At 44.6% G+C, this 19,186-nt stretch overlaps 1 protein-coding gene across 1 annotated transcript; it reads right to left on the bottom strand.

The window, feature by feature from the left end:
* Positions 1–1,206: 1,206 nt before the first annotated feature.
* Positions 1,207–16,108, bottom strand: LOC134203760 (uncharacterized). The gene is made up of 5 exons (XM_062678621.1): positions 16,033–16,108; positions 2,560–3,554; positions 2,416–2,518; positions 1,828–2,367; positions 1,207–1,763 (listed from the first exon to the last, which is right to left on the bottom strand). Exons 1-5 carry the CDS (start codon positions 16,106–16,108, stop codon positions 1,207–1,209), a joined length of 2,271 nt encoding a protein of 756 aa, XP_062534605.1.
* Between the last annotated feature and the right edge of the window lie 3,078 nt (positions 16,109–19,186).

Raw genomic sequence — 19,186 nt, 5'->3', positions numbered from 1 at the left:
CGGTTGTCCAACCATATGGCCTGAGGGTCTTCTGGGAGCGGGTCATCCCAGTTCAGTTCCAGCTTCCACGGTTTCTGGATAAAGATTTTAGCTTCGGTGACGACTGGCCCTATCAGACCCAATGGATCGAAAAGCTTGGACGCGTCGAAATTCACAATTCGTCTTGTAACCATCGACGTTGTGCTCCACTCAGGCATGGTGAAGCGGAAATTGTCGGTTCTGGTGAACCAGACGTTTTCACGGTTGAAATTGGAGGTGACGAGTCCATTTCGAATTCCGCTCGATGATCACAACGATCAGGCTGCAACTCCCTTAGCACTTTTTCACAGTAAGAGTTCAACTTGCACAGTGTGAATACAGTGCAGTCTGTGAGGGCGATTGTGTCTTCGACCAGCTGTTTTCCTTCTTCGGGGTTGTCGACTTACTTACTTACTTATAGATCCTGTACACCTCCGCCCGGTGGTGCAAAGGGCCGACTTGAAAGATCTCCATCTTGAGCGTTGCCCGGCTATCACTTTAACCTGTTGCCAGGTTACATTTCGGTCGACTTCTTTTATTTCTTTTCTGAGGCTTCGCCGCCATGAGCCTCTGGGTCTGCCTCTTTTGCGATGTCCCGCTGGGTTCCAGCCTAATGCTGGTTTACTTTACAGATTTCGTTTCCGCCCTTACGTAGATTGTGGCCGACCCAGCCCCACTTCCGATCCCAAATTTCTGTTGCTATCGGCCTCTGGTGACAACGACGATGGAGCTTGTTGTTTGAGATCCAGTTGTGTGGCCACCAGGCCCAAATTATATACCGCAAGCATCTGTTAATGAACATCTGCAGCCGTTGAGTGTTCTCCACTGATACACACCATGTTTCGCTAGCGTATAACAGCACAGATTTCACGTTAGAGTTGTCGGGGGTTGTCACGGGGTTGTCGACGCCAGTGATCATATCGTCGACGTAAAAAATTTTCCGCAGCACCTTTGCTGCGCCTAGATGTGTAGCTTCTCCGTCTTCTGCTAGCTGAACCATACAACGTGTAGCTAGAAAAGGAGCGGAAGCGGTGCCGTACGTAACGGTCATGAGCTGAAACACTTCGATAGGTTCGTCGGTGCCGTTCCTCCACAAAATCAGCTGTAATTTTTGATCACGTGGGCACATCTTGATCATCCGATACATTTTGTAACATCGGCCACAATGCCGATCCGGTGCAGACGGAATCAAGCATGGATCGAGATTTGGTCATACTGGCCCACAGGACCAACCACCAGCCCGTCGTTGAGGGAAAGACCAGACGAAGTTTTGCACGAAGTATCAAATACTACCCGCAACTTTGTTATTGTGCTGTCCGGCTTCAAGACGGCGTAATGAGGTAAAAAGTAGTGTGCCGCTCCGGAGATATCTTCTTTGCGTATCTTTTCCATGTGCCCCATTGTCACGTACTCCTGCATAAACTCACAATACAGCTTCTTCAGCTGAGGGTTGATCGATAGCCTTCTCTCCAGACTAAGGAACCGCCGTTCCGCCATAGCTCTGGAGCTACCCAGGTGACCGATTACGTGGACCTTCCTATGCAGGTTCACAATGAAACGACCATCTACGTCGCTTGTAGTGGTTTTCTTGAACAACTCCTCACATGTGGACTCTTCCACGGAATAGGTCCTCGCTAGATGACAACTCTCGAGATCCCAAAAACGAGTGAGCTGTTCTCGAAGATCGAACATGAAACACAACGCGGTGGATGTGGCGGGTACGGAGATTACTAGGTACGGAGTTACTAGGAATACGTCCGGATACAACCCAACCGAAAACGGTGTTTTGAAATGTTGGGCCGTTCTCACTAAGCCTGAACCTTCCTTCCTGCAGCAGGTCGAGGTAATACTCGGCACCGAATATCATATCGATGTCCGATATGTGGTAGAACTCAGGATCACCTAATACGATGCTCTCCGGGAGATTCCACTGGCAAGTTTCAAACCCTTCACATGGGAGTGGAATCGTCAGCTTCGGCAGGACGTTGAACCGCATAACTTCCTCGAACTCCGAAATGCTATCGAAACGTGGACTGATTGTACCGCTAACAGCTTTCTTCGACACGCTCCCGGTATTACCGATGCCCTTTACCGGTAGATAATTCGGGAACTCTTCAAGCTTCATGCGTCGACAAAACTCGGACAAAATAAAACAATACTGCAAGCAGGAATCGAGCAGTGCTCTGGCAAACATCGAACTGTGGGTTGGTGCTATGCGAATGTGTATTGACAACTGGCAATGAAGTGGAAGGTTCGGTGTGGTTTGTGGTTGGTGCTTTCTGGTGTGTTGGTGGTTCCGATTGCGTATGCTGTGTCTGTTGGTGGTGTTCACTTGGGCACTGTTCATCTCTGTGTGGAGGAGGGAATGATGCTTTTTCCCGCATTGACGACACGAACCTTTGCTGCAGTTCTGGGCAAAATGACCTGACGATAAGCAGTTCATACACAGGCCGTTTCTCCGCACTGCATCGTACCGCTCCGAGATCTTCAGCTTCATGAACTGCTTGCACGAAAACACAGGATTAAATGGTTCGGAACAACAGCACACCGACAGCGACCAATGGACGTTGAGGAATGGCTGACACTTAGCTTCGGCTTCTTCAAATCGAAATTACTCGATCCAACTAATTGAAGAAGCGCACAGTGATTCTTCCGAAAGTTTATCAAGTTCCGGTAGACATGCACTTCCTTGGAGTTGTGCGACGATTCCCAAAATCGCAGCGTGACTCCATCCAACCTTGAGCAAACCATGTGCACTAGAATCGTACTCCAGCCGTTGGTGTTCTGTCCCATTTTCTGCAGCATCTGAAGGTTTTTCTCGAAGTCGCTGATAAGCTGGCTCAGCGCTTCGAAACTTTCCTTCCGCATCGGCTCAATCCTGAAGATGGCATCCAGGTATGCCTTGACGATGAGCTTCTGGTTGTGGTAGCGATCTTCAAGTGCAGTCCACGCCACCGGGTAATTGGCAGCAGAAAGTTCGACGGAGCTTATCTCTTGAAGAGCATCGCCAGTTAGCGACGATCGAAGGTATGTGAACCTGTCCATGTCGGTGAGATCTCGGTTCGCGTGAATGAGGCTTCTGAATGCATCGCGATATGACACCCAGTATCGTAGCCTGCCGTCGAACGTTGGGAGCTTTATCTCCGGAAGTTTCACCCTAGAAATGCTTGTTCCGGTAGCCAGGACTGACGAAGAACTCCCTGGCGGTTTTCTAACACGCCGATCTACCAACGCGGCCTTAGCCTTGCAGAAGCGGTTCTCCACGTCCGTAGCGATGGCTAAATTGTCTTCTTCTCGTTTCCTCGATTCACTCTCCAGCCTTACTTTGCAAGCTTTCTCTGGTCCATCTGAATTGGCGGTTGCCTCATCAGCAGCTTCATCCAGCAACACCTCCACTTTATCACGCACCACAAAAAACTCAGACACACAAGTTTCCAACAGCTGCAAACGAACTTCAACTTCTTTTTTGTCTCGTTCTTCGTCAAAGTCTTGCACGAACTTCTCCACCAGCACTAAACTGTTCAGAAGGCGCTTCTCTTCTTAAGCAAACTTCTTAAGTCTTCGGGCATGATTGTCACTTAGTCACTCGCTAGTCACCCCGAAATCACTGTACAAAGTCTGCACTAAGAAGTTCGTTTGCACTGGGAACACTACACTGCACTATTCTATCTCCTCCGGCTGCACACTGCACTGATGACAACAAATCAACCGTATGTTCCACGCGCCGCGAGACGAACTGACCACCCAAATTGACAACAGCGAAGGGAATTCAACCAACGAAAATCGAGCCAACCAGGTATCAGCGGAGTCCAAGACCAACTAACAACGAACGAACCACAGGGACCAGCTTCACTTGTATCAAAAAACACAATTTCGCATGCAAAATGGAATTTATTTTAATCGTCGCACAGTGTATTCTTTCCAACCCACAGTCTAATGGCTCCCGTCATGCATCGCAAGCCACAGACCACACATGCAATAAAGTACTTCCCCTTTTTCAGCCTTCCGTAGTCCGATCGTTCCTCTCGAATATCGCCGTCAGCCCTACGACGATCCGCTAGCTGGCACCTTTTGCCGCAGTCGACAAAGCTGATCGATTCGCTTCCAGACAACAGCAACACTTAATCCTCCTTCAGACAGCAAATCCACTTTGATTAATTGCCGCCCAAGATGGCAATCATAGCGCGCCAACAATTCATTGCCGTGATGACGAATTCGCTACAGGCATTTTGTTTTGCACTCCACAAAGGCACTTATTGTTCGGCACTAGTGTCCTTTCTTTCGCGTAGCACTATTGAACCGCGCACAAAAAGTCCTTTTCCGCGGTTGATCCGGCTCAAGGACCAAATATATTCACGCACATAGAGCGGCTTGCCACTAAATCAACCCGGTAAACACTCTCGAAAAGTGCGCGATGCCGGTGATATGATCACTAACGAAAACACTAGTTTTACGCGATATACAAAACTGCACTTTATTGCCTTTGATTTGAACGAACTACACAGTACACACTTTATTTTGGGAACAAAGTACAGGCGGTGTATATTTCCGTATAAGGCTCGATGCCCACGTAGCGTCATTTCAACGCAGAGTGCACGTGGCGTCAAAAAGACGCAGGTGTGCACCGGGAAAAAGTGGTAACGCAGCGTCACCACGCCGATGCACACCAGCGTTATTTTAACGCTGCGTGCACGTGGCGTTGAAAAACCGCTACGTGGGCATCGGCCCTAAAAGTACCGATCGCAGCGGAGGTTTATTGCTAACTATCTATCAGACGTTTGCTGTTCTGCTGCCTCTACGCAGTAGAGGTGGTGTTGAGCAGAGCAACAGACGATCGTGAGGCGATCGGCACCTACCTAGCAATAGTGCGGTTAAGGCGACCGACGGAGGTAAACTGCGAGAGTGAGTGGCCACACGCTGCTGGGGTGGTTCTCGCAACATAACTTCAAAATATAATTTAATTTACCTTCGGCACAATCAGGCGTAACAGCCAAAATTTATTATTACTGATTCCTTGTCTTTACACAAAGTTATATACAATAGACTGGCCCAGGATACAAAAAGTCGTCCGATTCTACGGGATTTTGGATTTTGCCTTAAGGTAAGAAAATCATTCTCTGAAAATTTCAGCCTGATCGGTTATTGCATAAGCTGGCGCAATTGATTTGAAGTTAATATGGGGGTTTCAGCCGAAATATATGGGAAAATACACCTGTCTGTTGTTTCGTACGGGAAATTATATGGAAAAGCCCGAATGAGCCCAGATTTGCGGGAAATGAAGTTAACATGCCAATGAACAATTCCACATAAAATTCTACTATGAGTAAATAAACTTTAAATTAGTTTTAGCTGATTTATTTGGAGTTTGGTTAAGCACTTTGAAATTCATGTGAGTCGTTTACTTTTTTTATTATTAAATTCTTATATTAACAATTTGATTTTAATCCATAAAAGCACTATGTCGCATACCCCTGACTGATAACTGTTTTCTCGCGTTGTTGGTCGTGCGGGTTTTCCCGTCATATGCAAACTCACCCCTGGGATTCTAAAAATGGTTCACGGTCACGTTGCGTTTGTTTTTGGCTCCCGTCAAGGTCTTCTGTTTTCACTAAAGCTAATACAAATTCATGTGATGGCTGGAGGTAGCAAAAAAAAAAAAGATCAGAAAATAGACGCATAAAGTTTTTACGCCATTCGGGGAAATCTGGAAAATTGATGGGGAACGAAAAAAAAAGGCAAAAATATGAGTGATAGCATATGGTTCCCTCGTGCCACACGACACGTGTGCGGTGAAATATGCTTGACCAATAAATAAAAGTTGTTTGGACTACGAAGATAGGCATATCACGTGGCAAAATGGGCTATTATTTACAATGTGCCCTACATGTTTTTGGATAGAAATAAATTTCTCCCAGAAAAATACAAATATTCTCGGTTTGTATGAAATGTTAGTTTTATCTTTGGGCATCCAATAGAATTGTTTGGTAGCTGTTTTTCTATTATTCGATACGGTCTGCTGGTGGGAAAAGAGCACAACAGGGCAATTTATAAAATGCGTTCATCCATTAATTAAACGCAAAGCCACCAAATTCAATCCTCCTGCGAAATTATGCCCCCCTTGCTTGGCGGTGGCGGTGGATGCAGTCTGGTCAAATGAATATTTTTTTCGTGCTTCCAGAGCAATTTATTCTCGCAATGTATTCATTAGTGCCATTAATAATTCATTACCGATCACTTGAATGAGTGCAGTTATTTTATGTGCTGCTGCTGCTGCTGTGTTCGACTGTTTGGGTTACCAGGAGGAGGCTTCGAACATCATAATTATTGAATAATCCTATTAGCCCGCGAAAAGTATTCATATGCTCTCCGATTTTCATCTTATTTCGTTTATATGTGATTCTAATTTTGATTGAAAATTGATCGTCAATTTGGTTTTGATTATTTGAGTTTAAATCAACGGAAAGATTAAAAATAAAGCGTATTTAATCCAACGATACAACCATCGACGGAGAATTCGTATGCAGTAGAATAATTGCTCAGCTCAGTATATTAACATCTGAACCTAATGAATGCCCTATTCAATCTAGAAAAGTAAAGTACGCCGAAATGCGGCATACATAAGGGCCGATAGTATTTCATTAGTGGACTTCGTGGCCGTGTAGTAAGTGTCGACAAGCGTTCAATCGCATTGTGCTGCGGAGTGTGGGTTCGATTCCAACATCAGTCACAAAACTTTTTGTAAGAATAATTCAAAGGTGCAGCCCAACCGGGTTGTACGCAAAGGTGACGTAGGACTACGTAGCTATACGAAATGGATGATATTTGTCATCATAGTTTGTGTCTCTTTATTGACATTGAGTAAACTGCTTGGAACGAATCTAGAAGTCGAACCGTGGAAAGGATTAAAACGATTCATCAGCCGTTGAAGCCACTCGTCTGGCTTACAGTGGAGAACATCAGAATTCCAGAAGACACCGTCCTCAAAAATGTTCGAAATAGAAGAAAAATAAGCAAAATTGAAAGCGGCGCGAAACCAAACGTAAATATATTTTTTTGCCACGTTTGGTTTCCGCCCGCGATGGAAGCATACGTGTATCGTTTTTTATGGCGCCGGTGGAAAGTGAGAGGAAGTTCAAGAATTATTTATACCCAGACAAACACACTATTCGGCTTTTCGATTATTATTCTGAAAGACTATTCGGAGTTATCCGTTCAAACGGCAAAGAAGATCCTGAAAAGATCCTTTATTTCTAATAATGCACCTTTTCAAACACTAAATCGCACAAACACTTCATCAATTTGGCTGTCCTCGGCGGAAAGTGAAATCTTCTGGAGTGTTTGGTTTTGTTTCTGTTAGTCATTGGAAAAGGAAATCGATTTTTTAATGGTCACCATTTTATACAAAAGAAGGTTGGTCCAAGATGAATTTTCTTCAGAGCGCTAACCTTAATCGTTTTGCGACTACAGAAAGTTACTCCTCGTGAGCACAATCACAAGTGTGTTGGAAGGAGATAATGACAAATTGTTTGAATGGATGGAATCACTAACAGCAAGTAAGCTGCCACGCCAAACGCCGATGACACCGAAACAGTCATTATTTTGCAAATCAACTCTTTCTTTCCAGAAAATGCTGGTCCTGAGAAGAACTAATTTTCTTTCGCCAATGTTCCTTTTCAATAGCTAACTGCAACCAAACGCTTGTTGGAATCTTGCGTTGCAATTTTACTTCATGCTGTTATTGCCCGACGGCCACTTGATGACTTTTCGCTAAGACGCCACCATTTGGAATACATTTTTAACATAGCCACTGGCGATACCGCGCCAGACATCTTTTTGGTAATCAACCCTTTCTTTACCTAAAATGCTGGAGCGTCGAAGTTGAATGATCTGCAACCACGTGCTGCTATGTGGATTGGCGCAAGTTGCTTGATTTTGATGTCTGTGCTTGCGATGCATGTACGAGATTTGTTTGTTTACCTATTTCTAAACTTTTGACCAATTATCTGAAATTTGACCAAAATCAGTATTTTCAGATAAATACAAAAAAAGCGTTGACTCATCCTTGATCGAATGGTACCCCAATATAGACAAGACCCAGAATATCCCAGTACTATCTTACGATATCTGTTGACCTCTAAGGATGTGTAATGAATATAACTGAATGCATATTGAAACTTTGAGAACTGAAAAAAGATTTTCTTGCATCTGCAGATATCAAGTTCAACTCAACTCAACTCAAGCACAGTTTAGATGAAACAGAATATCCCAAAACGATCTTGGGATATTTGTTGGAAGGCCATGAGTTGTAATGGATATAATTCAATCCATATTGAAACTTTGAGTACATATATAAAAAAAAAACTTCTGAGCAGCTATAGATCACAAGTCCCGAACTCAAGTATAGTTTGGGTAACCCAGAATATCCCAGAACTAACTTGCGGTGTTTTTTTTTATTTTATATAAGAAGTAATGAACACGGTTGAATACTCAAATAAACTTTCAGTTCGGGTGTAGCATAATTAACGTGTGGACGTTTTTTTGTTATCGCTGAGCGATTTTTCATTATTGTTATTGTTTGTGTGTTGTATTGTGCTTGCACCGAAGAATTTTCATTTATCGAAATTAAAAAGCTCTTCTTAGGTTGCACTTCCTGTAGGAGAACTGAAGGATCGCCCATTTTGTGGGATGATCATCAAATGTAGTCGTGCACAGTCGTAACGTTGAATGGGACCTCAAAATCAGAGTACACTGGCTTCGGTTTCATGAGGTGCCCAACTCGATTTTCAGTACGTGCAGTGTTTCATCTGTTAGGAGTTCGGTCACACAAAAACGCGATTCAATGGCTCAAACGCCACAAGTGGGAACTTCTCGGGCACTCACTCGATTGCACTTCTGCTCCAAGAGCCTGCCCGGAGTACAGAATGGAAAACTCTGTCCACTATGGTAAAGGTCGATCGGGACTGTACCTACCACGAAGCTCGACGCATCCTGCAGCTGGAAAAGGGAGAAGAGCCACCTTTCGCCGATGTCGTCAAAGCAGGTCACACCTCTACGAAGAATTCTGCGCAGAGGGTGTCTGAAAGTGCTCGCCGTTAAGTGGATCGAACGAACCGACAATTGCTACAGTCCTCGCCACCCTTGCAGAAAAAGACAAGAGAATTCGAAAATTGGAACCCATGATGGAGGAAAGCCTCCGAAGAAATACTGAGCTCCAGAACAAGATCGACAAGATTATGGACAGCCAGCTACTTTCAACAGCACAAACTTCCCAATTAGCCAGAATACATAAACAGGACTCTTTTGATGATACTCTTATATCCATCGAGAGACCGAGAGAGGCCCAGCCCTGCCCACGACAACTCCCTCACCACCGTCCGACCCACCCCGTCTTCTTCTCACCTTTTTCTATCAGGAAAAGGGTGAACTCAAGAGAGGTTATACCGAAACGTTCTACTAAAACCTCCGACTCAAAAGTCGCCGGCAAAAAGGAGCATCACCAATACATCTCCTGATCCCATTGCCGATCGCCAAGAACACCCCAAAATCACAGCGGGTAAGTTCCAAGAACAACGGTTCCACCGCTAAGTAACTGGGACCTTCAACCATAATACAATCCAGTTTTTTACGCTGGCCATACTATAAACTTTTGTCGAATTCGTTTTTAAACCTGGGTCAGTGCCAACCCGAACCCTGAATAAAAAAACATTTCCAGGTCCATCTATCATTGGATATGTTGGTGTGCGTAGCATCGTGTTTGTTTTGATTTGAAACATATGATCCAGGACATCCAGTGCACTAGCAGTGCGTTGACCTTGACTAATCAGATCATGATAAATAAAAAAAGTGCGTGAACTGTTTTTGCGGATAATGAAATTTACTTTTGGGCGGCGGATATATGTATTTAATTATTTATATTCTATAATGCTGTGCACATTTTTATACAAAGAATTCCGTATAGAATTCATGTAAAGGAGTTCCTTGTGGATTTTTTTCCGGAAGTTCCATGAAGGATTCCGCAGAAAGTTCCTTGAAGGATTCATCCGAATGTTTCTTCAAAATTTCCTCTGAAAGTTCCTTCAGGATTGTCTCCAGAAGTTCCTTCGGGATTTCCTCCGGAAGTTCCTCCAGGAATTCCTCATAAGTTCATCGGGAAGCTCCACCAGGAACTCTTCCGGAAGTTCCTTCAGGAATTCATCCGAAAGTTCACTAGGAATTCCTCCACTAATTCATCCAGGAATTTCTTCGAAAAATTTCCTGCTTCCTGGAGGAGCTTTCGTTAGAATTTCTGTTTTAGCTTCGGTTAAACTCCTGAAGGACTTCCGGGGGAATTCCTGGAGGATTTTGTGGAAGATTTCTTGGAAGAACTTCCGGCAGAACTCCTCCAAGAACTTCCAGAAGAGCTCCTTCCCTTCCAGAGGAATTTCTCAAGGAACTTCCGGAGGAATTCTTCAGTAAACTTCCAGAGGAGTTCCTAAAGGATCTTCCAGAGGCGTTCCTAAAGGATCTTCCGGAGGAATCCCTCAAAGAACTTCCGGAGGAATTCCTCAAAAAACTTTCAGAGGAGTTCCCCCAAATTAATTCCTGGAGCAACTTTCAAAGAAAACCCTGGAACAGTATTCAAAGATATTCCTAGAAGATTTTCAAAGGAATTCATCTCGAAGGGATCTCTTTAAAAAAAATATGAAGGAATGCCTGAAAGATATCGCCAATGAATGCATACAAGTATTCAAAAAAGAATTACTGGAATTAAATTCTGAAACGCACGAAAGAGTTTCTGGAATAATTTCAAAAGAAATTCTGCATATTATTTAAGACAGAATTCTATTCGGTATTCCTCAAATATATTTGTCTGACAATTCTTAGCGGATTTTGTGAACGGGTTTCAAGGGGAATTCCCAAAATAATTCCATCCACCGACCTAATTTAGGATACAATCTGTGAGGAAAACCCTGAATGAACGTATGAATAACTTCCCTAACAATTGTTTTTAAAACTGAATCTAGACAACAGTACCGGATTAATTTCATTTAAAACTACAATAACAAATATAACGCATTTTATTTGAATAACAGACAGTTTCGTTTTTCCCTTCTGCTTGTTTATTCCGCCCAGTTCCACCCACTCATATGGTTTTGACAGTTGAAGCACAGTTGTATTGGTGAACCCGGTGCGAAACCGTGAAACAACACAGTGCGAACCCGACAGCTTTTGGGTTGGAACTAGTGCGAACCTAGTTCCAACCTGAGCGAATAAAAAAACACTTTGACAGCACTTAGGTTGGAACTGGTTCCAACCTAGGTTCTTCTTCTTCTTCTTCTTATTGGCATTACATCCCCACACTGGGACAGAGCCGCCTCGCAGCTTAGTGTTCGCTAAGCATTTCCACAGTTATTAACTGCGAGGTTTCTAAGCTAGGTTACCATTTTTGCATTCATATATCATGAGGCTAGCACGATTGTACTTTTATGCCCAGGGAAGTCGAGACCATTTCCAATCCGAAAATTGCCTAGACCGGCACCGGGAATCGAACCCAGCCACCCTCAGCATGGTCTTGCTTTGTAGCCGCGCGTCTTACCGCACGGCTAAGGAGGGCCCCGACCTAGGTTGGAACTTTTTAAAAACGAATTCGACATTTGATTCACCCCTTTCTGACGTTTCTCGTGTCCACTATATTTTTTTATAATTGGATCAAAGAATGCTTTGCAGTGTTGGATTTTTGATAACCGAGAATTTGATAACATAGACACGTCAAAAGTTTTCAAAATGGCTTTTGTTTTTATAATTTTTAGTCTATTTTTTTTCATCTCATTTCAGGCACTTTATTCTAAATTCATATGATTTCTGGTGCTGAAGATCGTTTAAGAAAACAAAATCAGCTATATCTGCATTAAACAAGAATGGCAGGAATGTTGACCTAGCTAGAGAAGCAAATCAATAAGGAAAAACTGCCGCTATAAAATGAGCAGATCGCGCCACCATAGACATGTTTTGTCAAACACACACGAATAGAAATATGAGTATACAGTACCGCCGTTGTTTCGATGCGGTGAGTTTAAAATGAGTTACCTGGATTGATCCATTAACTACTCAGAAGTCGTAGGACGTGGCCGCTTTTTTAATTCTTCAGAGGGATAATGGCAGATCTTGGCAAACGGTGAACGGTCCGTGGTTCTTTTTTTTATTGGATTAGCTTATCGGAATTCTCGGGATCCGAGGATCTCTATCAGGATTCTAAGCTTTCTAATTCTGATACGACTGATTTGGAGTAATGTCCTACCACGGAATTGCATTTTGCAAAGATATTAAAAAGCAGAATCAAATCAGGGGAACATTATGGGAAATGCGCGACCAGCCCTTAGTTCAGTCCCGAATCACGGAAGCGTTTAATCATCATGGTTTTGGAAATTTCACATGGAATCGTAAAACCATTACAAATCACGTAAAACCGTTCAAAGTATCAAAGCAGGGTCCGACGATGTACCCAGCAAGATTATTTGAAAACGGTCTGGCACTCGGCAGAAAACGGTGCTGCCGTCGGCTTTAGGCCAGTAATTTGGGGCTAAGTCGCGCCTCTGCGGAACAAGGATTCGCAGTTTATAAAATGTTTCATATTATTTTCAAATGGTCTAGAATAAAAATATGAATTAAATAGTAAGATCAACCAATTTCCCGTTTGATAATTTGAGGTACATATTTAGGTAGCACGGTATACAGAATCAAGGTAGGCTCGATAAGAAAATGACAGTCCAAAAGTGACGTGATTGCTATCGCAGTATGAAAGAGTGCAAATGAAGCAGTGACGTCAATTGTTTACAGTGAAAATTGATGTTTACATACGTGTCGATAGTGCCTTGTTTTTGTATGCCGTGTTTAGGTAGTAAGATTGAGGAATACGTAAGTGATTTGTTTGATTGATGGGAAAACAAACTTGAATTCAAGGCTATCTTAATATACAAGGTAAATGTCATGATTGATTTACCTCCATGAAAGTTATAGCTAGTAAAAAGCAGGATAGCCTCCAGCGTACAACAAACTACAAACACCATCAACAACAACGAGCCGACGTCTGACCCAGGTAGCCGAGGCACCATTGGACTGACACATAACTGGATCGTAGGGGCGCAGGTCCGGAACGACCGGACCGACTTCGGCATTCAGTGGACGAGCAAACCAAGAAGAGCCTGTCCAGATTCTTTGGTAGTCGACCATACCCCCCCCCCCCAGTGCGGACGTCTGGTGCGGACCCCCCTCCCCCCTAAACTTTTACTAGCCCCTGTTTCAACCCGGCCCTCTCACTGGAGGTCAAGTTTTATCTCCAGAACGGGTTTTGAAACAAACGGGAAAAAATTAACGGGTATGAAATTAACGGGTTTTGGAACAAACGAGGCCGACCCTCGAGGCACCGTTCTAGTAGAAGCGTTCCTGTAAGGTGATCTCGTCACTCTCAACGACGGGTACCCCACCTTTTCAAATGGACACTCTGCCAATGCTATTGATGTCTCTGCGGTAAGTAGATCCATCCTACCGCGCTTCTCCTGGAAAGCCGGTACTGATCTGTACGGTAGCAACCATTACCTGGTGCAGGTTCACACCAACGCTCCCGGAGTACGAGCGCGCCATTTCGATTGCTAGCTTGGACCAACCTCTCTTGTCCCTCATCTAAGACATCTCTCAGTCCAGTGGTCGTCCCGGCTGTCCTTACGTGCACTAAAGAAGCTTTGCAGTGACCACTCTCTCAGACTTAATGCCCTGGAATGCTACAATCAGAAGTACCGGCAGTGCAACATCATCATCAGGGAGGTGAAGTCTAAGCAGTGGGAGAAATTCATCAACAGCCTCAGACCTCCTCCGGAATTCACCACCCTTATTCCCGCGAATCCCCCGACTGTATGTTGAATCAGCCTTCTTCAGCAGGTGAGTTGGCCCATGCACTTGCTAAGTGCAGCGGGAACTCATCCATGTCGGATGTTTTGGGGCATCCCTTGCTAAAACGGCTCCCTCCGGTCGCTACGCACCATTTTCTCCAACTTGTCAACGACCTTTGGGAAAACCGCACGTTCCTGACGAGTGGAGGAAAAGTTTCGTACTCAGCAGTACGCCTGGTCGAACCAGAATTAGAACACAGGCGGCAGTGAGCACCATTCATCGTCGGACTTTATCCGTCGGTTTTAGCATGAACGCCAGAAAATGTGTCCGTGGACACATCTGCTACTGTAACAGTTGTCATCAGCTAGCGGGACCTGCTATAAAGCTAGACACTGAAGCAGTCTTCAACCGAAAAATCATTCGGGTCCTCGGGGTCAACATTAAACGAATATTGACATTTCAACCACACTTCCGAGCAGTAAAGGTGGCATATAAAACCTGTATGAAACTCTTGAGGACCATCGCAAAGAAGCACCGTACCAGACACCAAGACATCAGACTGAGAATCAGCCAAGCCACCATCGAAAACCGATTACTCTACGGTCTCGAGCTAACCTGCTGCGCCTACCGAGACTTGATCAATTTCTTTTCAACCGTCTTCAACGGCTACAGCAAGATAAACAAGCCGAACGGTTCCGAAGAGGCGACGACACTGAGGAACTAAGAAGGTCGGTCATCGAATTAACTACACGATTTCGGAGCCTTGAAATTCGATACGCTGAACCGTATCCAGTCGATGGGTACGGCAGGTCTGACAGCTTAGCATCTCAGTGCAACATCTTTTCTACTCTTCCGACGAACAAACCCATTGTGGCTTTCACGGACTCCGCTAGTGTGATTGCTGCCCTACATAATAAGACTCCTGAACACCCCTGGATTCAGAGAATTCTCGCAGGTGTGATCACCGGTACAACCTTTGTTTGGATTTCACTGAAGCTAATGCCATAGCCAGTGCGGCCGACGTTAAACAATGGCCAAAGAGTCGGCCAGGACTGGGCTCAGGTTTGGAACTCAACGTGCAAAAAATCAAGGGCACTACCGGCCCCTGGAACGATCCTGTTTCTCAGAAAGAGCACAAATATAATTAACAAACCACCACCTATACCCTCCTCCGCCCTTGACCAATCATCTTCGGTCAGCTGGGCGACCTCCTGCTTAGATTAAAAAAAGTAAATTTAAAATGTCAATCGAGTTAACCCAGGCTCCTTCCGATTATTCGGATTTCTGATTATCGCATCAACCACTGAAATCCGATCTGATCCTTTTTAAAAAGTTGAACAATCCACAAGGATTTTCTGTATGGCAGCTAATATTGGCGAGGATGGTCAAAACATGGCATTCCCAACCTAGACATCAATCCTTCAGCAGCAAGTTAACACACCACCGGAGAACAGCGCGCAAGCAAAAAATTACTGCGGGACACTCGAAAATGCAGATGAACCAGATTCTCACCACCCTAGGATAAGGAGGCATACAATGCGGATTCCGGTCCTCACGGACAAGTCGGAAGCTTCATACCCCAATCGGATCCCTGTCATCACATTTATATCTATTTTATTAGTATTGCCATTGGCTCATTGATGTTGAGCTTAATATTATAAATATAAAAAAACACCATTAAAATAAACATTAAAAAAAAACTTGAGTACCGCCATCTGTGTAGTGAGAATGGGTCATCGCTCTCACCGACAGTCTTGGGGTTGGATAACAAAATTGTTCAAAAAGGTCTCTTGTATTTTAACTTTCTTGCCCTCAGGTACATTTAACCTATTTTACAAGCATTCTAAGTAGTTGAAACAGTGACCCATTTTAACCCCCATTTGACCCATTGTCACCCCCGACGACGGTCCTGAATTCAAGCATAGTTTGGATGGCCTAGAAAGTCCAAGGAAGATTAAAACTAGTTAATTGTATATCACGGACATCTTATCGTAATTGAGCGTTACTTCATATTCCGTAAATAATTTCTCTTTAAATGTGAAAAAGGACACATTCTTTGAAATACTTGGTTACCCTATTCATCGGAAATTAATCTCTCTGTTGCAAAACCGAAAATACTGCGTCCCCTGTGGGTCACCTCAAACATACCAAACGGCAGCAGCAGGTGGCCGTTGATGATCTCTGCTCCGTCCGCCGAACTGAATCCGCGCCATTCCTTTCTCATGGTACAAAATGTTGCCAAAAACTCTCTTACAAGCACAATACACTGAATGATGAATTCTGCCCTGCCAGATTTTGACAGCGATAATTATCATTTAATGATAAATAATTAAATTTTAATTGGCGATGTGTGATAAAAGTGTTATACGTCTGTCACAGCCTCTCTCGACCTGCAGCGGGGTCGTGTCGATGCGCAAAAGCAACAGCTCTGGAGCAAGTTGCTTTCAGTCAGCCGACTTGGCTCGGCATATTAACCTACTCCCGGCGCAGGGTAACACCAACCATTGAGTCGATGGCGACGGAGTAAAACACGAGCAATGATTGAAAAACAACACCAAAGTGAAAACATGGAAAAATTACCACCGTTGAAATTAAATGCCCTCACGGGGAGTGGTGCGTCGGCGATGGGAGTTTCGCAGTCGATGCCTATACGTGTCCTTTCGTTCTTTCAGTTTCAGTTGGAGTTCGCTCGTGCACCGTGAAAGATTAATGATTGATTGCCATAAATGGGACTGCCATAAAGTGCGGTGCGTTCCTATGGGGAAGGATGGAAGCCATGAGCGGCGATCCATACAAACAGGAATTATAATACCAAAATGGCTGACAAAAGAGTAGAGCGGAGTTGAAAACCGATTTTTACGTGACATATTTGATGGATCTTCCTAAACTCGTTTGATCATCGTTCCGCGAAGCTATCAGTAAATGTTTTCAGTTGATTTTGTGTTCGTTTTTTATTGTAATTGGTTTGTATATTTTCTGGAAATTATTCGAAATGAGGTTGCACTTCATATATATCGAAATGAATGCAGTGCACTTGGTATGAAATAAGATTCTGTAAATTAAATTGGGGCGACGTTGATTTTAAACAAAAACTACCCAAATAGGAGAAGGTTTAAATCTATCGATTTTGCCAACGAAAATGTGGGATTTTTGGTGGTGTGTGATTCCAAACGCACTATCGAAACACCGCAGGGCACTTCATTTAGGGCCGTCAACTTTAAAAGTTAATATATGGACAAAGCGTTTTGATCTAACAACTCATTTAATACTAAAATATTACCTCCTCAACCCAAAATGTTTGTTGAAAAGTTGCAAAGATGATTTTTTCAGCATGAGTTGCACGTGGTTTTCAGTTTTCAGCACGTGGCTTGCCGAAACATATCTTCCCTTCCAAAACTTCCACATGCCAGATTTGTTTCATTTGCTTAATTAACTTTCGGGATAGAAGAGCTTGTGATTCATTTGTATGGAGCCCCCTTTCCAAAGGGAGGACGGTCTCGAACCATCTTGAGAATCATCCCGGCCCCAAAATCCTGCATACTAATTTACGCGCGGATTGATTCACTAGTTTCGAGTCCATAATAGACCTGAAATGCATGAAGGCGGCAAGAAAAATAATTTCAGCCAGCGAGCGTTAATGCTTGTTCGTGCATTAAAAAATATCCAATTTTCTACAAATTCCTCCGTGAATTTCTCCGGCAGTTCCTCCGCGATTCCTCTGAAGCTCCTAGTATTCCTCCGAAATTTTCTCCAGGATTACCTGAAGCTCCTCCGGGAATTCCTCCAGAAGTTCCTCCGAATTTTTCCGAACTGAAGTTCTCGGAATTCTCCGGAAGTTCCTCCGAATTCCTGGAAGTTCCTCGGAATTCCTCCGAAGTTCCTCCGGAATTCTCCGGAAGTTCTCGGAATTCTCCGGAAGTTCCTCACATCTGGAAGTTCCTCCGGGAATTCCTCTGGAATTCCTCCGGAAGTTCCTCGGAATTCCTCCAGTTCCTCCGGAATTCCTCCAGAAGTTCCTCCGGGAATCCTCGAGTTCTCCGAATTCCTCCGGAAGTTCCTCCGGAATTCCTCCGGAAGTTCTCCGGAATTCTCCGGAAGTTCCTCGGAATTCCTCCGAAGTTCTCGAATCCGGAATTCTCCGAAGTTCCTCCGGAATTCCTCGAAGTTCCTCCGCGAAGTTCCTCCGGAATTCTCAGTTCCTCCGAATTCCTCCGAAGTTCCTCCGGAATTCCTCCGAAGTTCCTCCGAATTCCTCCGAAAGTTCCTCGAATTCTCCAAGTTCCTCCGGAATTCTCCTGGAAGTTCCTCCGGAATTCTCCGAAGTTCCTCGGAATTCCTCCGGAAGTTCCTCCGAATTCTCCGGAAGTTCCTCCGAATTCTCCGAAGTTCTCCGGTACCTCCGAAGTTCCTCCGGAATTCCTCCGAATTCCGGAATTCTCCGAAGTTCCCTCCGAATTCCTCCGGAATTCCTCCGGAAGTTCCTCGGAATTCCTCCGGAAGTTCCTCCGGGAATTCCTCGGAAGTTCCTCGGAATTCCTCTGGAAGTTCTCCGGAATTCCTCCGAAGTTCCGGAATTCTCGAAGTTCCTCCGAATTCTCCGAAGTTCCTCCGGAATTCCTCGAAGTTCCTCCGGAATTCCTCCGGAAGTTCCTCCGGGAATTCCTCCGAAGTTCCTCCGGAATTCCTCCAGTTCCTCGAATTCCTCTCCGATTCCTCCGGAATTCCTCCGGAAGTTCCTCCGAATTCCTCGAAGTTCTCCGAATTCTCCGAAGTTCCTCCGGAATTCCTCCGGAAGTTCCTCGGACTCCGGAAGTTCCTCCAGGAATTCTCCGGAAGTTCCCTGGAATCTCGAGTTCCTCCGGGAATTCTCCGAAGTTCCTCAGGAATTCCTCCGGAAGTTCCTCGAATCTCCTGGAAGTTCCTCCAATCTGAATCCTCTGGAATTCCCGGAAGTTCCTCGGAATTCCTCCTGAAGTTTCCGGGAATTCCTCGAATTCCTCAGGAAGTTCTTCCAGGAATTCCTCCGGAAGTTCCTCCGAAGTCCTCCGAAAGTTCCTCCGAAGTTCCTCCGAAGTTCCTCCGAATTCCTCCGGAATTCCTCGGAAGTTCCTCCAGGAATTCCTCAGGAAGTTCCTCTGGAATTCTCCGGAAGTTCCTCTGGAATTCCTCCGGAAGTTCCTCCGAATTCCTCCGGAAGTTCCTCCGGGAATTCCTCCGGAAGTTCCTCCGGAATTCTCCGAAGTTCCTCCGGGAATTCTCCGGAAGTTCCGAATTCTCCGAGAGTCTCCGGGAATTCCTCGAA

Source organism: Armigeres subalbatus, unplaced genomic scaffold (genome assembly GCF_024139115.2).
Source record: "Armigeres subalbatus isolate Guangzhou_Male unplaced genomic scaffold, GZ_Asu_2 Contig210, whole genome shotgun sequence".
NCBI classification, from domain to species: Eukaryota; Metazoa; Arthropoda; class Insecta; order Diptera; family Culicidae; genus Armigeres; species Armigeres subalbatus.
This window is presented reverse-complemented; position numbering and strand designations above follow the sequence as displayed.

Coding starts and splice junctions, on each gene's coding strand:
- LOC134203760 (XM_062678621.1), bottom strand. CDS start 16,108: ATGAGAAAGGAATGGCGCGGATTCAGTTCGGCGGACGGAGCAGAGATC. Junction 3,555..16,032: donor CCACCTGCTGCTGCCGTTTG/GTATGTTTGAGG, acceptor TTGCTTAAGAAG/AGAAGCGCCTTCTGAACAGT. Junction 2,519..2,559: donor TTGGTCGCTGTCGGTGTGCT/GTTGTTCCGAAC, acceptor TCGTGCAAGCAG/TTCATGAAGCTGAAGATCTC.